This window comes from Scardinius erythrophthalmus, assembly GCF_964197995.2.
Source record: "Scardinius erythrophthalmus genome assembly, chromosome: 2".
Classification (NCBI taxonomy): Eukaryota; Metazoa; Chordata; class Actinopteri; order Cypriniformes; family Leuciscidae; genus Scardinius; species Scardinius erythrophthalmus.
This window is the reverse complement of record NC_138222.1, coordinates 49,519,488-49,537,864: the sequence shown is the minus strand read 5'-3', so window position 1 is coordinate 49,537,864 and position 18,377 is coordinate 49,519,488. Positions and strand designations below refer to the sequence as shown.

At 36.2% G+C, this 18,377-nt stretch overlaps 2 protein-coding genes across 2 annotated transcripts in view; both read left to right on the top strand.

Moving 5' to 3' along the window:
• The window catches only part of LOC308687382 (uncharacterized protein), a 439,906-nt gene that overhangs the window by 310,754 nt on the left and 110,775 nt on the right, over positions 1–18,377 (top strand). The gene's annotated exons all lie outside the window — the stretch shown is intronic.
• Positions 1–18,377, top strand: part of lrrk1 (leucine-rich repeat kinase 1) — a 102,562-nt gene that overhangs the window by 1,862 nt on the left and 82,323 nt on the right. Inside the window, exon 3 of the mRNA XM_081393904.1 lies at positions 8,697–8,863. Within this exon, the coding sequence (XP_081250030.1) occupies positions 8,697–8,863 (167 nt within the window). The remainder of the gene's footprint in view (positions 1–8,696; positions 8,864–18,377) is intronic.

Genomic DNA, 18,377 nt, shown 5'->3' with positions numbered 1-18,377 from the left:
GTAGTTTTCCCTGCAAATATGGCACATTTGGCACTTGGTCTGGCAGTGATCTATTTGCAAAAAAATATTACATTTTTAACGTCTCCAGAACATCACTTTGACAGAGATTCATATCAGATCCTCTAAATAAACTTTAAAAACAGTGACATTTTTCTCAGTAAAGACATACTGAAGTCAGAGAAACTTCCTCATTGTTTTACAAATTGTCAGACACTGCATAAACAGAAGTGTGCCAGTTTGTGAATTTGTATAATCATAAGACTATGAAGGTTAATATTTCCCTCTGAGAGAAACACCAGTTCAGCGACTTTACTGTGTCATGTAAGTGAGAAACTGATATTGTGATACTAAGAGTGAATTAGATTCGGCCTAGTGTACCATGTAAGAAGCAGCATGTATGATTTGTTCCTTTTTAGTTGTTCATTTCACCCCTCTGAAACCTTAAACAACACCAGTAGTGCAGTTCTGGTTCGAGGAACTTCACAGTCTGAACAGTATATTTAGAAATATGAACTGAAACCCGGCTTTTCTTCAGATAGGTGTTTTTAGCATTGCACGTCATTTCCTCTCACATATACTCAAGTTTGGTTGTGGGGTTGGGCTGTATGCTTGCATTTCATTTGCATTATTCAGTATGTGCATTCAGCTTTCACTCTTTTGTCAAATCTGGATACTAATTAATATAGGGTTGACCACAGATTCATATTGAGAAATAACTTCCCTTCCCTCTTGCAGTGACATCTCTTCTCTGATGACACAATGATAAATAAATGTCTTTATGGTGACAGTGGAAAATAGTCATAATAAAGAATGTGTGGGTCCAAACATTTGACATTGATTAATATATATTGCATATATTTTTATTAGTTTTGGCTGCTTAGCCTGGGCTAGCATGACTGACTAAATGTATAATCACACAAAAAATATTATAGTTGATGTTACAGTAAGATATTTCTCCCAGAGCAGGGACAAAAATATCTTCAACACTTATTTTAAATATTTAACCTTTTGATGAAAATGTTTTTTACATTTGCAAATGTAGTCACATGTGTCTCAACTTTTGACTGGTATTCAGCCAATTCAAAATTTTACATTCATTTAGCAGTCCAATGAACTATATTCATCTTTGGTCATCCCTATATAGTTGTAATATACAGTGTCTTGCAAAAGTTGCTTCTTTATCTTAAAGGTATTGGGTTTTTTTCACATCAATCTATACTTCATACACCATTATGACAAAGCAAAAAAAAAAAAAACAAGGATTTGTGACAACTTTGCAGATTTATTAAAAAGTAAAAACTGAAATAAGTACATTGCATAAGTATTCAAACTCTTAACTCAGTACTTAGTTAAAGCACCTTTACAGCCTCAAGTCTTTTTGGGTATGACGCGAAAAGCTTTGCACATCCGCATTTGGCAATTTTCTGCCATTCTTCTCCTCATATCCTCTCAAGCTCTGGTTGGATAGGCACAACCAGAGTGAAAATTAGCTTCTTGGTCACCAACCAAGGCCGTTTCCATCAAATGCTCAGTTTGGCCAGGAGGCCGGCTCTAGGAAGAGTCCTGGTTGTTCCAAACTTCTTCCATTAAGGATTATGGAGGCCACATGCTTCCGTGAACCTTTAATACAGCAAAAAAAATTGTAGTCTTTCCAGATCTGTGTCTTGATATAATACTGTCCCTGAGCTATACAGTCAGTTATTTTGGCCTCATGGCTTGGTTTTTGCTTTGATATGCATTTTCACACATTTTATTGAGAGGTGTGTACCTTTACAAATCATACCCATTCAATTGAATTTGCCACAGATTAACTCCACTCGAAGTGCAGTAATATCTGCAAGTGAAATTGGAAAGTGAAAGTGCCCCAGAAAAGGGTATGGAAACTTATGCAATGTAATTTTTTTTTTTATTCATTTTTTTTTTTTTTTTTTAAATTGGCCAAGTTGTCACAAATCTGTTTTTTAGCTTTGTTATTATGGTGTATCGAGTGTACTGGTGAAACTCGAAAAATTAGAATATCGTGCAAAAGTTCATGTATTTCATTAATTCATATTAGAATTTTGGTGGTTATGGCTTACAGCTTATGCAAACCCTAAATTCAAAATCTCTGAAATTTTGAAAAATGTCATAAGCTGTAAGCCATAATCATCAAAATTATAACAAATAAAGGCTTGAAATATCTCACTTTGCATGTAATGAGTATATATAATATATTAGTTTCACCTTTTAAGTTGAATTACTGAAATACATGAACTTTTGCACGATATTAAAATTTTGCAAGTTTCACCTGTAGATTGATGTAAAAAAAAAAAAAAAGTAATTTAAAGTAGTTTAACATAATGCAGCAACATAAAATGAAAATTGAAGGGCTGCGAATACTTTCACAACCAACTGTATATAATTTCTGGGTTGCACTGCGTTGCATTCTGCCGGAAAACAGATGAAGTAAGCATCCCGTGAAAAACAGTCAGTATCCCCCCAGAGGTGAAATCTCATGCCATAGGTGTTGGGTTTCCTTTTCCCTGCCGGCTCAGCATCAGCAACACCGTTGCCATTAGCAACAGTGACTTTGCATGCATCCATCGGTGTGTGTTAGAGCAGCGTGGCTCATAGGTCTGAGTCCCGTCACATATCTGTGTGTGTTTGAGTGTGTCGTCTGAGCAGCGCTGGTCTTGTGGGATGGTAACACATGCTGCAGAAAGAAGCCAATGTGCTAATCTGGCTTAGCACGGCTTGAGCTAGCTGCAAACGCAATCTGAGGTCCTCTTGGGAGGGACAGAGACACAGCAGCAGGCCAGGGTGGGTTGGGTTTCACTCTTTAATGTGTTTGCAGTGTAAAATAACCTTGCCATTAACAGCATGGAGGGAGGAGACGGGATTCTCATTCTGTGAAGCATCTTTCTGCTCTGTAGTCAGGTTTAAGCTCCAGGTACTGGACGTACTTCAAGCTTGTGGATTTGTGACGCACAGTAATGAGATGATTGCCGGATAGATCCGTGCAGAATGATAAGGTATGTGTAGCTGACAGAGCGCTCAGCGTGTTTGGATTGTGGATGTCTTGGTTCTTTCCTGCGTTTCAGGTCAGTGTTCATAGTGGGAATTGGGTTTAAGGAGAAGTGATAGTGTGGTGAACCTTTCATTGACTCTTTATACTTTTTTTTTTTTCTTTGTCTTTGTTATCATCCTCAGACTTGCTTTTCATTGTCTGATTTGTCACATGGTCTGAGTGGTCTTGATAGATTGTGCTTGTCTTAGTAGAAGCTGGTTGTCTTATACTTAGTGGAAGCAAGATTTAAACGTTTTCTATAGTTTAAGGGGATGAAGCTGTAATAGAATATGTTGAAAGTAATGAAAAAAGGTCAATTTAGAGACCTTTGATCTAATCAGCAGATGTTGAGTAAGTGTTAACAATTCATTTATATGTAAATGGCTGTTTAGGGGGTTCTGTCATTAATTACTCATCCTCATGTCGTTCCAAACCCGCAAGACTTTCATTCATCTTAGGTACACAAATTAAGTTCCACTTGAGTCACATGGATCACTTATGATGACTTAAAGGGATACTTCACCTCTGGAAAGATGAATGTGTTTTTAAAATAGGTCATTTATGTAGAAGAAATGTGAAATAATTTTTGTAGATGAAAGACAACAACTCCCAGAATGCACTTGCTACGCTGCCCTACGAGGCCACTCCCAAGCCACGCCTACCGGTAAGAGAGCGCGGTTTGAAAACAACAAGACTAGCTGCTAGTGAGTCTCCGTGACGAGTTTGCCCGGGATTTTCGAGATCGCCCAAAATGTCCGGGATTCGGCTTTTGCGTTCTACAGTCGCCATTCATCATGTTTACTGTGGCGAGCAGGACGAGGCTGACGGCCGTGGGAGAACGGCGCGAGGCCGGTGGCGTCATTACTGAGATGCAGCGGTCTCGTATCTCTCACGGAGGAGCGGGAATTTTCTTAGCAATGTTAAAATGCACATCAACCGATCACTTGTTTAGTGTTCTTGTAAACACAACATTCAGACTCACCAATCGGAATGAATTCAGTTAGATTGAAACAAAAGGTGTGCATGTAAACAATGAATGGAGACCGTAGAAAGCAAAAGCTGAATCCCGGACATTTTGGAGGATCTCGACGGCCGGACATGTCCAGAAAAAAGAGAATGGTAACCCCTACTACTCAGCTTTCTCCTACTACTCAGCTTTCTCCACAGAACAAGAGCCTGCTAGCTTAGCTTCCAAAGAAAGACGGCTGACTCTGTGAACATTCTGTGAGTGAGATCCCACCTCCTATGGGCGGGCTGAACACATGCTGGACAGCTCATCCTACTGGCTGTAGTCTTTAACCTCTGGCCAAAAAATCCTCAGATGACGCAAAATGACTATTTTTGCGTCATCGGATGATTTTTTCCAGGCAAAAAATACATAAATCTCTCATCTCAGGGAGATATGAGGGTGGAAAGCATGGTCATTCGAAAATACTACAGGTTTTCTACTAATACAAAGCTTAATGCTAAATCCTGAAGTATCCCTTTAACTGCCTTTCTGGGGCTTGAAAGTGGTAGTTGCGTAGCTGTCAATGAGGGACAGAAAGCTCTCCGATTTCATCAAAAAGAGCTTCATTTGTGCTTTGAAGATGAACAAAAGTCATCATGAGGGTTCGTAATTAATGACAGAATTTTCCCTTTCAAGAGCTGAAATTTAATTCAATTAATTTATTTGGATAGTTCTTTCCACAATACATATTATTTCAAATTTAAGATGTTTGTGTTATCATATCTAGAGTTGAATATTTTTAACGGTTTGAATACATTTAACATCAATCTTGATATTTGTGTATTTGCATAAAGTATATACAGTATATGACATCGTTAATATTATATATATTATATATAATATTACACATATTGAGAGCAGCCATTGTAGATTAGTAGATTCAAAATGTTTATTACATTTTTTTCCACTTTTTTTTAATAAGCACAAAGATAATGTTGTTTATATGCATGCAATATTTTCCAAAATACAGCATATTGTTATATAAAACATTTAAATATGTTAAACATGCCATGTTGAGACTTTTGTTAACATTTCAGGGTGATGATACAAATGAATAATTGCGTCAGATTTTAAATCGATTCATTGAAACTGACAGTTTGAAATGAATTACATTGTAAAGAGTCAAACTCACCAATTCTAACACTTTTTTTTGCTGAAATTTATATTGGAGATGCTATTAAAACATTGTTTGATTTCATATAGCCAGCAAAATCATTGCAAGTGTATTGTGAATATTCAACCTTTTGCTCAGCCCGATGTTGACAGTGAGCTCTCTTAATTTTTATCTTTACACACATATCTATTGTTCTATCGGTTTATTATTTGATCATTCTGTCTGTTTATCTGTCTGTCATTCAATCATTCTGTCTGTCTGTCGTTATATCATTCGATCATTCTGTTTACCGTTCTGTCGATATATCTGTCTATCTGTGTCTATCGTTCTATCATTCAAACGTTCTGTCTGTCATTCTATAATCCGATAATAAGTCTATCTGTCTATCTATCTAACACTTTATTTATCATTCTATCATTCTGTCTATCGCTCTATCATTGTCTGTCTGTCTGTCTGTTTATCTATCATTCTATCTGTCTATCCATCTGTATGTCTGTCGCCGTGTTGTTATTAACTAAATTGGTAATTGAAATAAAAAATAAAATAAAGTATAAATATTAGATAAAAATAAATAATTGAATTTATTATAAAAATCAGTATTGAAATATATTATTCTAATATTTAATATATGTAGACTAATATTCTTAGTCTACAATTCTTCCACTTTGTCTACAATCTTGGATGAACTTTTTTGCTGGGCTTTTTGTGATGTGTTTTCATTTTTGTGAAGTTATTCATTTTCATTTCCAGTCATTGATTTAAGGTGACACAAGCGAATTTGGTGTTGCAACAAGTTGAACTGTGTTCATGCTCATCTTTCCTTCACATTAGGAGCATCTAAAATACCTTAAAATCTGTCTAGGTTGTCAGCTTGCTGGTTTCAGAACGAAGCTATTGTCTTGGCTTTGGTTTCTCCTCCAGGTTGATTTGGTCTGGGCGATACGTGAGCTGAGACCGTATTGATGCAGGCTGGATTTGTTCTAATGGTTACCCTCCCTCAGGCTTTCTCTGGCCTATCATCAGAAAAATGTTCTCAATTATTCATATGACCATCTTCTATTAAAGCACACAGCCATACCTGCACTTACCCGCAGGTCCGGCTCCTTTACATCAAAGCAGACCTGATGTTAATGGAGCAGCGTCTACCGCTGGCCACATTCGCCAGATAAATGTTAAAGGGCTCGATGGATTAATGTGAATAATAGGAGGGAGTGAATGATTTGAGCTTCACTGGCCTCTTGGATTGATATCATAAAACTCTCACTGTCTAACTGTATAGCTGATGATCTACCCAGAGATATTAAAATAGATTATTAAAGGTGTAGCCTAGTTTACCCCAAAATAAATATATCTATCTGCCTGTCCGTCGTTCTGTCTCTCTGCCTGTCCGTCATTCAAACGTTTTGTCTATCGTTCTATTTGTCTGGCTCTCTGTCATTCTCTCTATCATTCTCTCTATTTCTTTTTTTTTTCAAACATATTACAAATAGACAAAGAAAATACAATATAACATATATAAGTTGTAAACAAAGCAACAAAACAAAACAAAACAAACAAAGTATTTATCCACAATATTTGAATAAATAACTAATGTGTTCAAAACGGAGCAGGAGGAAGCCAAAGCTTATTACTTCCCACCCCTGATTTCAATGCTCATAATTACTTAAACACTTATTTACACCATTTCTTTACAAACCTAAACCAAACACCCCAAAAACAATGAAAACAGAAACACAACAGCCAAACATAATAATTAACTGTGCAACCCAGCACATTATAATCACCTGTCCCTTTACAGTCTGTATAATATCCCCGCCCAACATTACCTGTCTTCATCCCTGCGTCCTTTTATAAGCATGTTTCTATACAATATTTTAAACTTATATATATTTGTACTGTTTTTTAGGTCCAACTCCAAACCATTCCACAGACTCACCCCACATACCGTTATGCACATGCTTTTCATATTTGTTCTGACTTTTAATTTTTTTAAATTATATTCCCCTCTTAAGTTATACCCACCCTGCCTATCCATAAACATTTTTTGCATATTTCCTGGAAGTAAATTATTTCTTGCTTTGTAAAAATTTGAGCAGTCTTAAATTTAACCAAATCAATGAACTTATGTGATTTAAAAAACAATAAATTGGTATGTTCAAGGTGTCCTGTATTATTAATGATTCTTATAGCTTTTTTTTGTAATGTGCATAATGGCTGTAGGTTGGTTTTGTAGGTATTACTCCATATCTCCACACAATAACTTAAATACGGTAAAATGAGAGTATTATATAGTGTATGTAAAGATTTATGATCTAAAATATGCCTTGATTTCACAAGTATTGATGTAGATTTAGCTAATTTTGCTTTGACATAATTTATCTGAGGTTTCTAACAGATTTTGTGGTCAATAATAACACCAAGAAATTTATTTTCATAAACTCTTTCAATACAAACGTTGTCTATTTCCAATTTTATATCAGGATTTTTTTGTGTGTTTCCCAAATAACATTATCTTTGTTTTACTTAAATTTAATGACAATTTATTCACATCAAACCACTGTTTTAATTTTTTCATTTCTGATGTGATTATCTCCAAAAGCTGTTGTAAATTGTCACCAGAACAGAAAATATTGGTATCATCTGCAAATAAAATAAAATTCAGCATATTAGAAACTCTGCATACATCATTTATATATAAAATAAAAAGCTTTGGACCAAGAACTGACCCCTGTGGCACTCCACAAGTTATATTCATACAAGTTGATTTATGTTCACCAATTTCCACAAATTGTTGCCTGTTTCGTAAATAGCTACCCACCCAGTTTAATCCTACTCCTCTAATGCTATACTTTTCCAGTTTATTGATCATAATATCATGATTGATTGTATCAAATGCTTTCTTTAAATCTATAAAAATTCCTACTATTTTTTGTTATCTATACTATAAATATAAATTGATTTTTCAAAGTACAAATATTCCATTTAGTTTGTAAAACAATACAAGGTGGCAAACCTACATGCATAATAATTACAAAAGAATGATCAAAATGCCATTTAAAAAGCTTTGGATAGAGTTTAGCATGTCACACCAGAGAGCATGTTAACTTCCCAAAAATATTTAATGCAAACTACCAATAAACATGCCTTTTTCACTTTAAGTGTGTTTTGTGTCCAGACTGTTGCTTTTGTTGTTTGCTATTAGAGCTGCATGCATGCGTTTAATATGCATATGTACTCGTGAGCATCACTATCTTCTTCCCGATCTCACGCTCGCCCAGAGTAGGTGCTCTTTACATCAAAGGTGAACGTGGAAAAGCACGGCTCCGCAAATACACCCTCACTAGTCTGGGGGGAAAGGCATGTGAATTCTTTATGAGGCTGACCTGATTCCCGGATGCTCCCTCTCCTCCTGTATCTGGGGCTCGTTTCCCATCGCGTCATCTTTGCTTTAGCATGAGCGTGTGCTAAGATTCATTCTCTTTTACTGAGTATACGGTTTCTTTGTGGTGGCTATGCCCCAATCGCAGGCATTCCGGAGATGGGAGCCAAGCAGTCAGCGGTTGGCAACCTTTCCTTGAGTCAGTCGCCCACTCTGAAGAACATCCAAGAGGCCTATACTGATGGAGAGGACCAGAGGGCACGCGAGCTAATCCGTCTTTCCTGCGAGAATAACAGCGGAGAGGGACCGGATGGGGTGAGTTTGATCATTTTCTCACTTTGTGCTTTTATGTTTTACTGAAAAATTACATAAATACTGAAGGGAAGCTAGTGTATTGTGAAGTTCAACAGCTGAAGGACCAGCATATGTTGTGCTTTGTAAGCTGCTACACTCAAAACAATATATAGGGCTACATTTAAGATTTGTGTATTTGAAAAAAATGTCCATACATTTGGATTTCACAGTTTTAACATAAACCATCTAATAAACTTAATGCGATGTACATTTGTCAGTCATACATAAATGAAACCGCTAAGAAACGGGTAAGATTTCTGTAATGGTACTAATAAACTGGATGTGTTTTAAATACAAAATAACCAGGTTTATATGTTTATCAATAAATCCATTTTTTTTAAATATCATACATTTAAACTAATTGAATATTGCTTGTTCCACAGCTAGCCATAATTTAACCATGTTCATGCATTTTAACTGAATTAATGTTATTGATTTGTGTTCATGTGAAAAATGTGATTATTTAAACAAAATAAAATAAAACTGCTAATAGTAATAATAAACTATGCCATGTTTTTTTTTTTTTTTGAGAGAGCAGAAATTTCTTAGTTTCTTACCTGTTTCATTTATTTATGAAATAAGCATCGCAGTACGTTTATTAGTTTATGTAAAAACTGTGTTTTTTACAATGGTTTACATAAATGTTTTTTACCAAATGGTTTTTAATTACTCAAATATGGTTTTCGGCATGAAAATAGCCAAAGAAGCGGGCAAACAAACAAACAAACATATAATTCATGAAATACTGAAAAGCAACATGCTAATGCCAAACTCTTTCAATCAATTCAAAATATTTTTTGTATTTCAAAGTTGCTGCTCATATAAAATGTTCTAAATCGAAATGCCATACCAGTAGCACAGTTGATCGTTTTAGTTACACATTGTAAGTAAATTGTCTTTTAGCAAACACTAATAAAATAAACTTACAGTTCACTCATTACAAGGAAATTGATGTGCAGCAAACTGGGGCCGTGAGTAAAACTCACCACTGTTATGCTATGCTAGGTTGTTGTGGGTGGTTGGCAGTGTGGTGCATTATTGTAAACCAGCAAAAAAATAAAATAATTTGAGTGCTTAAAAATATAACACGTTCTTCTTTAGTAAAATATAACTAAGTTCTTTTAGTTCAGACAGTAGAGAGCGAGAAGTCACCAAGGGTTTAATTCCCAGGGAATGCATGAACTGAAAAAATGTGTAACTTGTCTTGAATGCAATGTAAGTTGCTTTGGATAAAAGCGTCTGCCAAATGCATAAATGTAAATTGCATGATTTTATGTATCAGTCTGGAGCAGAAATGATGCATGGTGAGTTAATCACCAAAGTTTAATACTGAGGATTAGGGTGTTTTTTTTTTCAAATGAATAAACCTAAATTTGAGCAATGGTCCAGTATCCGGCTTGGCTTAGCATAAGACTGTGTCGGCTTTTCTGATCTGCATGCACTAAAAACATGCTTCTATTGAAACCCTTGATATGTCTTACATAGACACACAATACAGTACTAAAAGAAAAGAGCCTATTAACAAATATCAAACATCACAGCTTTTTTCACACTTGCTTCTCAGTTTTCCCCTCGAGGTTCAATGTGTGAAATACACTGCACACATTAATTATGTGCTTTCAAAACAGCAGAAACATGATATCGACGTGCCATAGACCTCCTACTCAAAACATTACAATTGGATGTGTTTACTGTCTGTGATCCTGCTTATAAGCAGGAATTTCTGGTGGTAGACTGATGTGTTTTTAACGGTAAAACATAGTTTGGCCTGTAAATCTGCTCTAGTTGTCTGTGTGGGTGTAACAATCAAACAAAAACAGTGTTTTGAAAAGCAGCAAAAAAACAAGCTCGAGGCATTTGGATTTGACAAGGCATGCATTAGAAGTAGAGGTGAAATGTATTGATTTTCTAAGTTACAATACTTCCTCCTGTCATAGCTTTATATGCAGAAATAACTAAGTAAATCGTTTGCATGTTGATTTCCCTGAAATATGTTAACACTGACAATTTTTAAAATTGTTTGTTTAAACCACCATACACGTTACCTTCTGGCTCAACCAATGGCGTGAGTTCAGAATATGCTATTTCAAATGCAGCCATTATGTTAGTTTGACAAAACAATTTTTTTTTTATGGTTAGCAGTTATCTAGCAATCATTGAGAACACCTGAACAACCACCTTCTTTGCAAGCAGAACACATTTGCAAATTTTTTTGCAGTACCACAGACATCTCAATGTCAAATGTAGACTAATTTATCTTAATTCACCATATTCCTATACTTAATGAAACTAAAATGGTCCTAAAAAGTCAATTTGTTTTCAAAAGTCAGTAAGATTTTTTTTATAGAAATACATTTATTATTCCTTATCTGATGACGTCAGTTTGACGGCTTGGGTTGAATATCCTTAAAATGCTGTAATGCTGTAACATGCTGTAAGTCAAGTCATGTCATCTTCATTTATATAGCGCTTTTAACAATGTAGATTGTCTCAGAGCAGCTTTACAGAGATAAGAGTATAATTTAAGGTAACAGAGATTGTTTCGGCTTTACAGTAGAGTTAAGTTATTTCCATTCCATCTAAAGTTAGTTTTGATTGATTTGCTTCCGTCGCAACGATCAAGCAATGTAGCCGCTAAGACGACACCATTCCCTCTACACAGACTTTAAACGCGAACCTGTGAGAAACGCTGATGGCGTTCACATGCGCATTTAGAATGGGCTTTATAGTTATGTGCGTTTGAATATACGCAGGTTAGGAATTCCCTACAAGCCAAGCCTAAACAAAGTACTTGTCTTTCCTTATAAATTTTGATAAAGAATTTTATTTTATTTTGTTGCTTTGGGTTAGGAACGCGAAACGAATTTTCCCGACAACGCCTTATCTGTATAGTGGTAGTGGGATCCTCCATAGGGAGAGACTATTTGGCACTTCAGCACTGCGTTGACATCGGTCCAGGCGAAGGTTCTTCGTCAGATCTGGATACGGCCTGGATCCGGCAGGCTGCAGGAAAACCTCGGGATAAACACAGACACTAAAATTAGCGTAGATTCCATTCTTCTCATGATGTAACGAGTACATCAGGATTTTTGGGAAGTGTTCCCGGTTCCGGCTGACCTAATATATGCAGCCTAACATTAAATTATAGAAGTCTATAATGTATTATGTGAAAGCTAGGTCAAAGAGATATGTCTTTAATCTGGCTTTGAACTGACAGAGTGTGTCTGCTTCCCGGACAATGGTAGGAAGACTGTTCCAGAGTTTTGGTGCTAAATAGGAAAAGGATCTACCGCCAGCAGTCGATTTTGATATTCTAGGTATTAGTAACTGGCCGGAATTTTGAGATCGCAATAGACGTGACGGACTATAATGCGTTAAGAGCTCGCTCAAGTACTGCGGAGCTAAACCATTTAGTGCTTTGTAAGTAATCAGCAATATTTTAATATTTATGCGATGTTTAATAGCGAGCCAATGCAGTTTTGACAGAACCGGGCTAATATGGTCATACTTCCTGGTTCTAGTAAGAACTCGAGCTGCTGCGTTTTGGACCAGCTGTAGTTTGTTTATTAAGCGTGCAGGGCAACCACCCAGTAGAGCATTACAATAATCTAGCCTTGAGATGTTTGTTTGTGATGTCACTAACCCGAGAAGAATGTCATGTAGTCCCTACCAGCCGTTTGTTGTAGTCCTTAAAAAACGATTTCTTTAAAAGCAAATATCTTCCTTTGCTTTGAACTTTGAGTGTTGTAACTTTGCAGGTGTTGTTTATGCTCAAACAGCAACATTACACACTAACTAAAGTTAGAAAAGTGAAATCATAATCAACCACCCCTTTAACTTAACTTATGAGCGAGGGATGGAGAGGAGGTTCGCTAAAGTAAAACCCTGTCCTCTATTCAATATACTGTTTCACTTTGAAATACTTCACAACACTGAAGTAAAGTCGGTTGCAACTTCCAGTTCATGGGAACTTTATGCAGCACAACTGATGATAATAATAAGAAATGTTTCTTGAGCAGCAATTTAGCATATTAGAAATGATTTCTGAAGGATCATGTGACACTGAAGACTGGAGTAATGATGCTGAAAGTTCAGCTTTGCATCACAGGAATAAATTACTTTTTAAAATATATTACAATAGAAAACAATTTGAAATGGTAATAATATTTCACAATATTACTTTCTCCTGTATTTTTAATCTAACAAATGCAGCCTGCATGAGCATAAGAGACTTCAGTCAAAAACATTTTAAAAAGTCTTGCCGACCCTAAATCTTTGAATAGTTTTGTATAATATCAAGGAAATGCAATTACCCTCTGCTTCCTTACACATATTTAGCCAATGTGTTGAATATAATGCATTGCTTACAATATTCGTATTTATTTTTGTTTGTATAAGAATAAGAAATGCCTCATACTGTATGGGAAGATATGTACAGTAATTGTTAATTATGGACTGTATATGTGTGTCTACCCATGAGAAGGAGGGGGGAAATTGGACACCAAATATATAGAAGTGTGTGTGTGTTCATGGACACAAAGAACTGTGGTTCTACTCCTAGAACATTTCGAGGTTCCCAAACTTTTTGCCTCGGCCCCCTCTATACATATGGGTCACATCTCAAATGGATAAACTTCACGCTGGGAACGCAGCATTTGTATTCTGGGCTAATTACTTCATTTAACTATGTATGGTATACAGTAGCTTACATACCAGAATATCTTAAACATACAGTGTTATTGTTGCACTCACTCCAATTAATGAGATGGATGAGCTTGATGCTGTTAACACAACATTTGTATTCTGGGCTTTATGCTTGATACTGATAAACGTAGTTCATCTTCAACTCTCGTAAGTCGTGACCGTTGTTTGTTTTTATTGCAAGTAAGCGAAGAAAATGTAGCTTCACAGAGATAGGTCGAGGCAAAGGGAATCAGTTCATCCCCTGCGACTTACAGCCAGAATTCATCCAACGGAGTTGAGACGAAGGCTGCTCGCAGGGTTCTGTCACTGGACAGGTCCAGCAGTGAGTCCTGTAGTCCCGATGACAGGTTGCTGTCAGTGGTGGTGGCAATAAATGGCTATCGGATCCATTCGTTGTTTTCGTTTTTCTCCTCCTGAAAGTACCACTTGAAATGTCCAATAAGTCCACGTAAATGATTAGTTATCAATGTTTTTGTCCCGTCATCCAGAAGCAGCTCATTCTCCTCAATAAATTAATGCAGTCCATCAAACATCTCCACACTTCCTTTTTCTATTCGCGCTGCCCATCGCTCCATCTTCTTTACAAATCCGATTACTTTGTCGGCTAATGACATAATGTTGGTATTGGGGCCTTGCAGTGACATGTTAAGTCCACTCAGTCTATCAAAAATATCTGCCAGGTTTGTCAGAAATGTAGGATCTGTCAGACTTTCTGCTTAGGGAGACTGTATATCCAACAAGAATAGTCGCACTTCATCTCTCATTTCAAAAAGACGCCGCAATACTTTACCTCGCAACAACCACCTGACCTCAGTGTGCAACAGTAAAGATTCATGTTCAGATCCCATTTCTCTGCACATAACAGCAAACAGTCTCGTATTGATGGGACGTGCTTTTATTACGTTAACAATTTTAATTACTGTTTGAAGCATGCAACTCAGCTCATTATCAAGGGCCTTGGAAGCAAGAGCTTCCCTGTGTATAAAACAATGGATGAATCTTACGTGTGGTGCAACTGCTTGTATCTTCGCCTTTAGACCCTTATGTTTGCCCATCATAGCACCAGCTCCATCCGTACACACGCCCACACAGTTATCGAAACTCAGCCCCGCTTCCTGCATCTTACTATCAAGTTTGTTGAATATATCCTGTCCTGTGCATGTCCCATCCAGCGTAGTGCAAAATAACATATCTTCGTGTAGTTTCCCCTCATAGCGGTATCTGACAAATATGAGCAGCTGTGCTGCATTTGATATACTGTATCTGTCGATTCAAGTTGTAGGGAAAATTTTCCGGATTTTTTTATACGATCAATAAGCTGAATCTTTATGCCGTTTGCCATGTCATCTATTCGTTGGGCAACGATGTTATCTGACAGTGGGACCTGTTTAAGCTGACTCGCTATTTTTTTTATTATCCATAGCTTGACACATGGCTATTGCTGCAGGGAGAATGAGCGTCTCGCCAATTGTGTGTGGCTTCTTAGATTTTGCAATGAGGTATGAAACTTCATAAGATGCAGCCTGGAGTTTGGTAGTTGTTGTAGTCTGTGTAGTCAATACTTGCTTTTGACCACGCAAATCTTGCTCTTTGCGACGGAAAAAATCGATTGTTTTATCAATGTGTGTTGGGTGTTTGGTGTGTAAATGTCTCAAACTGTCATTTGCTAGTACCTGCGTACACATTACACATTGTGGACGTGCATCCCCATCAACCAGGAGACACGTAAATCCATACCGAATGTAATCGTCTTGATATCTCCTTCGCTTTGCTGAATTTAAGTGGGCCTGCGAATGCTTGCGTTTCCCTCGCACTTTCACTGGCACCACTGTATCCCCCGCCAGGCTATGCACAGTTCCCACGGGTCTTTCAATCTGCCTTGGATCTGCCTCCACAGGTTCTGCCTCCTCTAGCCTCGGTGAGACATTGTTAGATTTCGGTTCATCTCTGTTTGCTCCAGTTATTTTAGGCGTAGAATCAACGATTATATTTTTACGAATCAGCCAACGATCCATCTTATTTTCTACACTCTGAAAAGTTTTGCTAGTTGCTAGCGGGTATTATTACCAGTTGAAACAAGATAGGCTATATTAGCTTTTAAAACTGTGATCGCCCCCTAGTGACAATTAAGATAAAATACAAAAATTGGCATTAACCAAGTGAGGCCTTTAGAAGGATCTTGGATCTTAGGAAAGTTACAGCATGTGTCAATCAAGAAAGATGAACTTATGTCTGTGGTAAACAACAGGAATATAAAAAACTGATGATTTAGTTGCCCCTTTAGATACTGTTAAATCAGGTAACACTCTAGTTTAGGGTCCTATTCGCACTATTGACTAGTTGCTTATTAACACCATATTACTAGCATATTGGCTGTTTATTAGCACTTATAAGGCACATATTAATGCGTTATTCTGCATGACCAGATTCTGCATCCTTTAATCCTACCCAATACCTAAACTTAACAACTACATTGCTAACTATTAATAAACAATAATTAGGAGTTTGTTGAAGCAAGATTTTAATAGTTAGTTAATAGTGAAAATTGGACCCTATTCTAAAGTGTTACCATACATCAGTACTCCCGATGCCTATAGAATCCCAGAGCTGAGGACAAGAAACCCAGATCTGACTACACCTTTGTTTGAAGGTGTGATTTATTGTATTTTATATAAATATTATATAATATATTGACCAAATTCTAAGTATTTTAAAATTATTATAATTTAGGCCAGACCCGACCTACTTTACCTAACCTGAGAATAAAAAAATAAAAAAAGGTTGAAGGTGTAAAGATCAAAATACACACCGCAAAACAATAGTAATGTATTTTTATGGTACTTTTATGGTACTAATAAAAACTGGTTTGAGTCTGTGATTTAAAAAAGAAAGGCAGAAAACATAAATCATATGGTGTGTTCGTTTCTTAAAAGGCTTTGTTCACAGTAAGGTGATTACAGATGAGATTACAGCTTGTGGTCAGTTAGTGTGCAGTGATTCTCCTCTGTAAATGCTGTTACAGGTCTCTAATGAGGTCACGAGTGATTGATGGTGTGACTGTAATGGCTCCTAACCAGCCATCAGTTAACAAACACACATCTGATCCTCCGCTTCTGCCTCCACGGTCATCACATTATTCCTGCGCAATCAGTTTGTTATTGAGCTCAATGGTCTTGGAGATGAGAAATGTGTGTATATATAATATTTCAATATTTCTGTGTTTCCCTAAAACACTTGACCTACGCTTAGAATGAAATGCTTTGTATGTTTAGTGTAATACTATAAAATAAGAAATGTATTTTAAACATTATCATTTGATTTCGTTGTTAAATTCAGCAAGTGACAAATACAAAAAAAAGTTTACCTTTACATTTATTAATTTATCAGACACATTTTTCCATAGCAATTTAGAAATGACAAAAAGGTTTTACACAAAATTGGAGAAAAAATGCAAATAAAAACGCTTTGTATTCCACATATAACAAAGCTTTTTTTGTATTTTTACTCCAATTTTGTGTGAAACCTTTTTTTAACTAAGATTATCAAATGACTGGGATATTAAAAATAAATCACATTTGAATAAAAAGTTATTTTTTATTTATCTTTTAAATTATATTTAAGTCATATAGTTAAGTTGTGTTTTTTATTTAATTTATATATTTTTGCATACTTTTTCTTATTTATTAAGCTTTAAATAGAACTGATCAATGGAATTTCAGAAATGAGTTCTGCAACATTTGCCTGTAAAGCCGGTTTGAAACGGTGTACATTGTGTAAAGCATGCTGTGCTGCTGGATACTGCATCATCTGGGAATATACAGTAATAGCTCATCCAGGTATTTTCGTATCAATTGATTTCTGCATACAATTTGCATACAGCAGAAATAGTAGTAGAAATTGTATTGCACTTATTCAGACACTGAAACGGATCAGTGGGGAAAAAAAGGACGAGTTTATAGTCTGTAGGCCACAGTGAGCCAGAAACAGAATGAGGAAGTGTGTACTTGCATTTAAGCTAGTGTGACTTTTTGCAACAGCTGTTTCGCCTAAAATTAAATCACATTTTGTAAATGAAAGACTATTTTTGGAATGGCATACTTGCGTACTACTCTCACTAATCTACTACATTTGTCAAAATATGCATCCAGGTCAAACTTTAATAAAACCTGTATCCCATAGTTCAGTGTGCTCTACTCTACTTTATTTTCCGTATCCAGTGTGACAAATGAATCGTGTTAGTATTCCATTCTCAACATAGCCAAAAATTATGGTCTGACCATCGTATTTTAAACACCAGGTACATGATGGGCAATATGAATTATTGCAGTTATGTAGCAATTAAACGAATCTAAAACATTAATCAAATATGTTACACCACAGTTTGTCTGTATTTTTTTTTTGGGGGGGGGGGGGGGGTTTGAGAGAAATTAATACTTTTAATCAGCAAGGACACATTAAAAAAAATCTACTTCAAATTAATGCTGTTCTTTTGAACTTTCTGTTCATCTAAGAACCCTTAAAAAAATTTACTGTTTCCACAAAAATATTAAGCACACAGCACAACTTTTTTCAACATTGATCATAATAAGAACGTTTTTCAGTTTTCACTGTATTTCTAGTTCCCAAACTTTTGAACGGTACTGTAAAACAAAAATTACAAACTAAACTGTCCATTCATTTGGTGTAATGTGTCATTTGTGAAGGTGAATTACTGCCACCTAGTGCTGATTTCTCTAACTAGATGCTGTATGTGGTTTCAAATGGTCTATAA